At 35.5% G+C, this 10,185-nt stretch overlaps 1 protein-coding gene across 1 annotated transcript; it reads left to right on the forward strand.

Moving 5' to 3' along the window:
- The first annotated feature begins 539 nt into the window (after positions 1-539).
- Positions 540-5,612, forward strand: LOC104116759 (dolichyl-diphosphooligosaccharide--protein glycosyltransferase subunit DAD1). The gene is made up of 5 exons (XM_009627691.4): positions 540-700; positions 900-947; positions 4,869-4,956; positions 5,037-5,080; positions 5,301-5,612. Exons 1-5 carry the CDS (start codon positions 614-616, stop codon positions 5,382-5,384), a joined length of 351 nt encoding a protein of 116 aa, XP_009625986.1. The 5' UTR covers positions 540-613; the 3' UTR covers positions 5,385-5,612.
- The last annotated feature ends 4,573 nt before the right edge of the window (positions 5,613-10,185 follow it).

The following is a 10,185-nucleotide window of genomic DNA, read 5'->3' on the forward strand; positions in this document are numbered from 1 at the left end:
TAAAGATTTCTCGTGACATTGATGGTCTACAAGAAAAAAAAAAAGGATATTGTATTGTAAAAATAACGTATCAAGTTGGACGGATTGGGTTAACTCATATTGACCCAACCCATTTCACTCCAAGTAACATTTGGACAAGGTTGTACAATGACCCATTTATTAGTTCAACCCATTTTAACCCGTCCAATTATAGTCCAACCCGCCCATTTGCCACCCGTAAGTATAACATATGACAAAATAGATGCAAATTTAGACCTTTTCCCTCTTCACCATCCGGGTCAATTAATTTTTTTTAGCTCTTTACAAATTTGTTTATAGTTTTATGATCATATTTCTATTTTTTTTATTATTTATACGTAAGAGATCTGTCATTTATACATAAGAAATTTTAAAAAGTTATTTTCTTAAATTCAAAATTATAAAGGAGCACGATATATAAATAATACTAACACTGTGAGATTCAAAGCCATTTGACATTTTTTTAAATTTGTTTTTGGTTTTTCTTTTTCATTGAATATTTCATTTCGACCCGTTTTATACTTGACTAGTTTGGGGGTTTAACACTTTCATCTCATATCAGTTAGAGGTCGCAACTAGCAAGTGAGAGAGAAAAATGGCGAAATCTTCAGCGACCAAAGACGCTCAAGCACTTCTCCACTCTCTCCGTTCTGCTTACGCTTCAACTCCCACTAATCTCAAGGTTACCCTCTCTCTCTCTCTCTCTCTCTCACCATTTTTATGTTCACAAGAGCATTTTTAGATCTATATATCAATCAATCAATACATCTCAATACTAGTTTTGGTCAAATTAGTCGGGATCAGCTATACGAGTGCTTTATTTTAGTTATACTACTGAATCCTTAATTGATTTTTTTGTTTTTGTTTTTGTTTTAAAACAGATCATTGATATATATGTCCTGTTTGCTATATTCACCGCTGTAATTCAGGTAATATTTTTTTTTTATGAATATACTCTGTCTTATATGTACTCGTGGTTAGATTGATTGATTTTACTGTATAGATCTATGTATTGGTTTATTGTGTTGGCTATGTTATTTGTATTGGTAAACTTGGACGATACGTGGCTAATATTGGAATTATTTGGTTCTTACGTGCTTACTTTGAGGCTTTGAGCAAAATCTAATTGTTAATTGAACCATTTGTTTTGCTTTTGGATGCTGAGGCTTAATGAGTTCATGGCGGGCATTGTGCAGCGTAAGTAGATTTAGGTTTATGGTAGAGGGGCGGGCTCATTATCCCCGAGTTCTGAAGGCTGCGGTTGGTCCTAAGGCTTGGCCCTAGATGGAAAAAAGAAAAGAAAAGAAAAATAGATTTAGGTTTCATTGGCATTTGGTCTCTTGGTCATCTCAGAAATTGCTGATGTGTTATATATAGCATTTAATCCCCTGGTGAAGAGCTCATACCCTCTAATCATGCTGACCGCTGACGGTACAATAGAACCCACAAGCCATAACAGTTGGGTGGAACCTTTGATTATGGAGTTATAGATTGCTTGTTGTTGATCTAACTCTGGAGTTAATGTTGAAATTGTATTGTAACTTCTCTACAAAAGATTTTAGCATTTAAACAGCTGTAAACAACAATTTTTTGCTTAAAGTACAAGTTTGCATAAATAAAATGGCCAAATTATTAGTTAGTAATCGATCTTTTACTGAAGAAAGAAGCATTCTTGCTAATGTCATTGTCTTAGCAAAGCTGTTGTCGAACCAAGGGAAGAGTCTACACTATTACTTCTTTGATGATGGAACTCCTCCTTTTTTTTCTAAACCAAAACAGCACCAAATTGCGTTGTCCTAATGGATTCTCTACGAACCACCATGAATATCATCATCTTACTCCTCTGGGGTCTATTGTTGCTTCAGAACATCTCCTTTTCTGTGCTCACATCACAAAAAGAAGTCTCCTTGCACTTATCCTATTTCTTGAAATTCCTGTACTGGGTCTTGGCAGCAGCACTGTCCAAGGTTATTGCACTGCTCTAGGTTAATATGTCCCTAGAAATCTATGTTAAAGTGAATTTACAGTTTCTCCTCATGAAAGGCCCTTGATACCCTGATATTCCTTCACAATTTATGGCCTTAAACTGATCAGACTTGATAACTTCTCCCGGTTGGGAGTGAGCAGTCATCTATTGTCTGTGAGAATTAATATGAACTGTTAAAGCACTTGGGCATCGGTCAAGCTCAAACTGTGATGCTAAAGAGATCATCTCCCACGGGCTTACACTTGAGAATTGAGATGTTCCTTTTGTTGTAGACAAAAATGACATCTCCAGTGATTGTTTTAGGCGCTTTACCAGACTTTCTCGGGAATGGTATCTTTTTTCTATTTTGCATACCCTTCTGCACAACTACCTCCAACACCTTCTACTCTTGCACAACCTTCTCAACCTTACACTGCAGACACCTATTTTTCGAGTTGGAGTGTAAGTTCAGTGGCGAGACTCAAGGAGGGAAGGGGAGGTGAGGCTGGACTCGCAGGTCATCCCTAGGAGAGGGAGTTTTAAGTACCTTGGGTCTATTATTTAGGGGGATGGGGAGATTGATGAAGATGTCACACATCGTATTGGGGCGGGATGGATGAAATGTTGACTCGCTTCCGGTGTTTTATGTGACAAGAAGGTGCCACCGATACTTAAGGGTGAGTTCTACAGGGTGGTGGTCAGACCAATATTGTTGTATGGGACTAAGTGTTGGCCAGCCAAGATCGCTCATGTCCAAAAGATGAAGGTAGCAGAGATGAGAATGTTGAGGTGCGGTCACAGCAGGTTAGATAGGATCAGAAATGAGGTTATTCGCGACAAGGTGGGTGTGGCTCCTATTGAGGACAAGATGCGGGAAGCGCGGCTTAGGTGGTTTGGTCATCCGAGGATGAGGAGCACAGACGCCCCGGTGAGGAGGTGTGAGGTTGACATTGGAGGACCTACAGAGAGGTAGAGGTAGGCCAAAGAAAAGGTGGGGAGAGGTGATTAGGCAAGACACGACGGAGATTCAGCTGACCAAGGACATGACCCTTGATAGGAAGGTATGTAGGTCGAGGATTAGGGTAGTAGAGTAGGTAGTCTAGAGTGTTTATAACAATAGTATTGGTACACAGTTTCGCTTTCTGTGGGCAGTAGGTTTTTATGACTAACCGTTGTTTTCTTTCATTGTGGATTACCGTATTACCTTGTTATTTTTATTCTGCTTTTATATGGCTTTTTGGTACTGTCCCTTTTTGTATTTTCATTAATGTGGTGCTTATGCTTTTCTGAGCCGAGAGTCTATTGGAAACAGCCTCTTTATCCTCATAAGGTAGGGGTAAGGTATGCGTCTAAGTTGCTCGGACACGGGTGTGGATTTAGAGGTCGGATCTTTCAAGATGTAAATTTTAAGATTCAAGGATACGGATCCTAGTACGGATACGGGTGCGGGGATCCGGCTAAAAATAATTTAAAAAAATAAAAATCTCTCTAATTTATGAGAAATTTTGTGGAATACTTACGTATAACTTGTAAAGTATGGATTTCCTTTTTATTCTCAAGTTGTAGATAAGTAAAAGATTGATTTCCCATATAAGATATGCTATTTTCTTCAAATTTACCCTAGTTTTAGTTCTGATTTCGGTAATCAAATTGTATCTCGTCTCGAATTTTTCTGTCAGTCGTGGTCAAAGTACCCAAAATTGTTTGACCAGATCCGGTACGGATACCATACCCACACCCATACTAGTGTCGTATCGACACGGGTGCGGCACCTAAACTGCCATATCAGAGCAACTTAGGACGGCGTACACACTACCCTCCCCAGACCCCACGGTGTGGGATAAGACTGGGTATGTTGTTGTAATGGTCTCATCCATACCCTTATCTTCATTACAAGCCCTTAACTCATCACAAGGGTGCTACATCTGATGGAACAGGGATGGAGCGATGTCTCTGGTAGAATGATTCAATTGAAATAGCGAGAAAAACTCACTAAAGCACCTTTATATGAATCTTCTGCCCTTGGCATATGGGCACAATGCATTGCGAGAAAGTGAGAGCTTCTGTGGGAAACCTCGAAAGGGTGAATATCATCCTATTTCATTTTTTATCTTCTTCTGCTTCTACTTCCACCGCTACCAAACAGGTTGATATTAGGTCATGTGCACCACCTCCACCACTCATTCCTTGAATACATTTTTCACTGCATAGATCATATATCTCATGCTACAGGTCACTCAAACCTCATGCTCTTAGGCTAGCTCTTTAAGCTATTGGTTCTTGATGACAGTGTAACAGAAGCATTTGCTTGGACTCTGCCATAGTACTTGATGTGTTGTCCTTCTTTTACCCGTCCAAAACATCTTTTGATCGCTTAACTAGTCAAAATGACCTGCAAATAATAGATTGCGAAACCAGCAATGAAAGGAGTAACGCTCTTGATACCTGGCGTTAGGTGTTCGGAATGGAGAAGAGAGATATGTATTACAAGTTACTACACATCATTTATTGAGGTTATGCGACATGTTCGAAGTTCTATGTGATTATGCAAAATGCTAGCCGATTTTCCTTTGGAAGTTAGTAAAGCCTCTTATTTTGGTCAGAATGAGTCCTTGAGACCAGAGCTGCTCATAACATTGTATAAAAAGAAGAAAGCTATACATTCATGTTATCCCAGATTCGACTCATAAGCATAAGTAAGATCTATTTGAAGTTTGCCTGTGTATAGAGCTTCGCTGCTGCTTCATGCCTGCATGGAGATCCTTTCAGCTATTTTACTGCTCATGCCTAAAGAGTGCGGAATTTATTCTGTATCTGAAATTGAGATGTCAACGTGCTTTGTTTATCCCTAATGGGGATTGTTAACCTTTTTTCACTTTATCAGGTTGGGTACATGGCTATTGTTGGGTCCTTCCCATTCAACTCTTTTCTCTCTGGGGTACTCTCTTGTGTAGGCACTGCAGTCCTTGCTGGTGAGCTTATTGTTCTCTGTCATACACTTCTTCGTGGGAAAATGTTGAGTTTAACCAATTGTATCTATCTTTGGTCGCAGTTTGTCTCCGAATCCAAGTAAACAAAGAAAACAAGGAATTCAAGGTAAGCTTTCTTTGGGAAAGATCTTCTCTCATAGTTTCCAGCTCATCAATTCATTATTCGATCTACTTTCCTGAGATGCAAGGAGAAACTGAAGTTTTGGATTAACAACAAATGCATGGCGTTCTCATCCTAATCATCTAATAACTTGCTCATTTCATAATAGAAGTAGAGAATTATTATATATATATTGTTGTTTCCTTATATTTTGCCACTACTGCAGGATTTGCCACCAGAACGTGCTTATGCAGATTTTGTTCTCTGCAATTTAGTGCTCCATTTGGTGATCATGAATTTCCTTGGATAGATTGACGTTCCTAATCTCGAGTGAATGCTGCTTATCCAAATATTCTTGTCTGTAAGGATGCTGTTAAGGCAAGCACTTTAGCAATATGAGAGTTCTGTTTGCCCTTTTTCATCATCATTTATGAACCTGATAATTTGTCAATTAGACATAGGTACTTTGGATAGCTGTTCTTTGCAGTTTTAAAAGTATGAACTTTACCTCAATATACGTACCCGTTCTCCCCTTGGATTTCTTTTTGCACTCCTTATTTTTGATAATTTAGCTGTTCAAGCCTATAGTTTTCTTGCATTATTGTTTCTATAATTAGTTATTTCTGACTCTGCCTTATAATCTCTCTTGTAGGGCTGGTAAATTATCTTTCTGGGCTTTTAGAGTGATAGGACTATATACTAACTGTGAACAACTAATTTTTTACCACACCCAAATTCTATACTATTTTAGTGTAAATATTTCTTTTAGGTCTAATCTTGATATTTTTAAACTTTATCTCACTTTTAGTAGAGTTTATAAAAATACAAAAATATTCACACTTTTAGAATACAAAGTTTATTTCTATTTGTAAAGAGAAAAAGAAAATTTACAAACAAAAATCTTTTGTTTCTTTTAATTAGAATTTTAATAAGTAAATTATGGTATATTTTCTTAGTATTGTTTAAAGTACATATAAATATTTAGTTTTTCTATATTGTAAGAAATGTTGGTTAATCTTCTTATATTTCTAATTTAATTTATCTTTTAAAAACAAAAAAAAAATAAGTAAAAAAAAAATGAAGTTACGTTAAAAGAGATAAAGTTTGTTATCTCAAAACTTTATCTCAAAAATCTGATTTAATAGTCCCATTACCCACTCCCTTCATCTCTCTCACCCCGCACTCCCACTCCCTCACGTCACATGCACACACAATATATAACCACGATCCCATTACAGTTAGGGGGGATCACTCACTTACACATTTTACTTGCATATATATATATAGAGAGACACACAGTTAGGCACTCAAAGGGAAGATCTTAGAAGGAGGAAAATAGCGTGAGAGAGAGAGAAGAACGAAAAGGCTGCTTTCTTCTTCAGTGTTGGTTTCCATCTCTATTGTAGCAAAACCCAGAAATTTTCAGCCATAAAAATTCCATAAATCGAGCTTCAACTCCAACCCATATCACTAAATGTAGCACCTTAAACCCACCTGAAATTAGTGTCGATTTCCGTTCAAAGTTCCGGTCTTGAGTCAGCTGTTGGGTTGTATCATCAAATTCCTCATGTTCGTGATTGTTCGGCGCGTTCTGTCGAGAACTTTGTTATATTATAAAGAAGAAAACATTACTCTAAAGGTTCAATTTCCCCTTTTGCTTGTGATAAATTACCATCGACATCTTATTGAATGTGTTTATCTGTTTGTTTGAAAGCTATATGTTGTGCCGTCCCTTCATCGTTGATTATCTTTTTGTAATATAGATATTTTGGTGCTATTGCCTACATGTGTGATAAATCTGTAACTCACTGGATTTCCCATCTTCGTTTAGTTTTGTAGTATTTATGTTGTTTTAGACAGATTTTGATAATGAAATGTAATGAAGAAGAAAAAAAAGGTTTTTAAGACATTTTATCTAGCTTTTTATACATTTCTTAATTGAACCAATAAAGCTATTGTGTGGCATAGATATAAAAGGACGTGAAAAGAGCATGAATTGTTGTTTGATAAACATATGTAAAAGTTAAGTGAATTGGCTGGAGGTATATCCTTCCGTTTTTGTTTGCTGTACTACTATGCTTAGGAACACATGCTTTTGTATTGCGAAATTTATGTAGTTTGTCTCCATACTGTTTGTTTGGATATAGTCATTAAGTTAGTTTCTGGGTTAATTAGCAATTGGAGTACTCGAGTGCCTACATGTTAAGAAAGGTTTGTTAAAATTGAACAAGTTGTTATTTGGTTTAGTTGGCCTAGACACAAGTTTAGTAGGCAATGAACTTTTGATAGTTAATTTGAATTAATTGGGCCAAATCAGAATCATCGGGCCCAAGATGAATAAGCTAGTCTATTACTTATAAATTAATAGATCATCCGAATCCTTCTAGAATAGTAAGATAAATGAATTGGCTAATAATTCCAATAACCGAATCTTACCATTTCTATCCATAATAGTATCCATAAATCGTGACCTTCACAATAATTTCAAGCTTAGGAATGAATTACTCTAAATATGCTAGAAAGTTTTAGACGCACTTTAAATATTAGCCCATGTGTTCATACCCGAACCTTGGATTGATATGCTTGAAAAATAAAATAATCATGTGCGCATTCCCGCGTCTCGATGCCTTTAAATTTAAAATAATTATGTCTTAACCATGTGTATATTTCGTACTTTGGTTTAACATCTAACTTCAAAGAAATACCTTGTGTGCGTATCGCATCTGGGTCCAAACAATTAATAAAATTTAATAATTAATTAAGCGATAATAGACACATCACAACCAGTAATATACTAGCATAGTCAATAATTGATTTAAGCCTTATGTTAGTCAATAAAAGCGACCGTGCTAGAACCACGGGACTCGAGGGATGCCTTACACCTTTCTCTCGGTCAACAAAATTTCTTACTCTGTCTTCTATTTTTGTAGACCATAAATAAAGAGTCAAAACTTCCGTTTGTTAAGGGATTCAAATAAAAGGTGACTTGGAACACCAAAACTCAATTCCAAGTGGCGACTCCAAATAATAAATAATCCCTTTTCAAAACGTCACTTTAATTGGAAAAACTCTTCTAACTCAACCTCGTAATAGGGTTGCGGGAAAAAAGAGGTGTGACACTAACTAAACTGAATTAGCTAACCATTGTTTAGTGAAGATTCTTGCAAATAATGTATCCTATATTTCATATCAATTAATCAAATACTCTACTTGATTATAATCGGCAAAAGAATAATTAGAACAAAGAGCTCTACAAGCTTGGGTCATCGACAGATTCACATGTAGTGTAGTAGGAAAATAAAATATTTATTCATACTACTGAACTATAAAGGCTGTTTGTGAAGAGAGAATATTGTTCAAATTCAGTTGCTCCTAATCTTAAATACTTATATTCATCCAATTATTGCTAAACACGTATTAAAAATTGTATTCCAAAGTGAACCCAGTTTACTATGTAGCTAGGACTAAACTTTTAACATTTACTTAAAGAATGTAACACTAATATAAGCCATGGCAGAGACAACATTCATCCGACACTTATGAATATATAAAATTGTCCAACACTGCTTGAAACTAATATAAAAAATATTAATTGGGGAATACTAAAAACATTGATTGAGCTTTAAGGTCTTTCTTTCTCTGGGAATAATTTCATAGGCTAAGTGCAAAAGCATTGTTCTCCAAACTTGTAAATAAAGTGTTGGTGTTACAACGTTTTCTCTACGCCGGTCCGTAGGCGAGAGTCTTGAACAACTTATAAATTTTAAGAAAATTACAATAAATAGTAAATATAAACTCATAACTCTATTACTCTTACCTCTTCCCAAGTCCTTTTCTGGGGGAGATTTGTTTGTGCCTTGAAATTGATTCATTTTAGTCAATGTGCTTAACGACATATCTGGTCATCAACAAAGAGGAATCTAACAAACATACGACATTTGTTGGCATGTAGATATTCAAGGAATAATAATTGACAATAATAAAGATGCACATGTTGTTGTTGTGGACTGTGGAGGTCATGATTTTAACCCATATTGCTTCAATCCATTGACCACTGTTTTTCTGGTCCCACGCTCGAATAAATAGTAGTTTCATTTTATTATTATTATTATTATTATTATTATTATTATTATTATTATTATTATTATTATTATTATATATAAAAAGGGAACAGAGCAACAGAAAAAACTAGTTAGAAACCAAAGCGAGGGAATGAAACCCAACAACGTCCTCCGCAACACGCGAAAAAATGCTAGAAGTCACATGCTATAAGTTATTGTTAGTGTTTCTTTGAATTTTTTCCCTTTTATTTTCTGATATTCATTTTTCAAAACGCGAAGTTTGCGTCGTGTTATGGTATCTGTTGCTCGAATTTCTGAGGACATATTGGGCCAATATTTTTTTTTTAAAATTATATAATAACCGATGAATTTGTTCGCGTTTCACACAATTATCAAGGACATAATTTAGCACTATTGCACCAATATGAGCGCAAATACTATTTCACTTTTTGCCAAATTTGAAGTTTAGTATTTGAACTACAAGTGTGAAATATTGAAATATTGATTCGATAAAAGTGTTCATGTGAAGTACTGATTTTCGACTTGCGAAATCTTCAATGTTCATAAGCTTTTTCTTTTCTAAATGAACTTCATGGCCAAACCAAACTTCAATATCGCAAAAATTAATTTTAACTTTTACTTTAAATACTTTTTTTTTTCAACATTAACTTAAGCTAGCGTTTGAATATAAATTTAGTTGAAACTTGAAAAAAGAGTTTTAGGAGTTGTGTTGAAAAATAATTTTTGGAAGTTAGGACATGCATTTTATTTGAAAAAAACTTGAACTTTTGTGAGTGGAAGAAAATTTTTTACACTGTCCTAAACCAGTTTTTGGGAACTTGAAAAAAATATTCTTCAAAAATTGATCATATTCCATAAACAAACAGTATTTTTAAAAGAAAATTGAAAAAAATATATCCAAAATCTATGGCCAAACGGGTACTTGGAACTTGGGAAAAAATTCTTTAAAAAAGTGGGGGGTCAAAACAGTCAAAAGCAAAAGATTGGGGGCGTGAAAAGCGCAAATCGTGGGCTGGGTAAGGCCCACAC

This window comes from Nicotiana tomentosiformis, chromosome 12 (genome assembly GCF_000390325.3).
Source record: "Nicotiana tomentosiformis chromosome 12, ASM39032v3, whole genome shotgun sequence".
Lineage (NCBI taxonomy): Eukaryota > Viridiplantae > Streptophyta > Magnoliopsida > Solanales > Solanaceae > Nicotiana > Nicotiana tomentosiformis.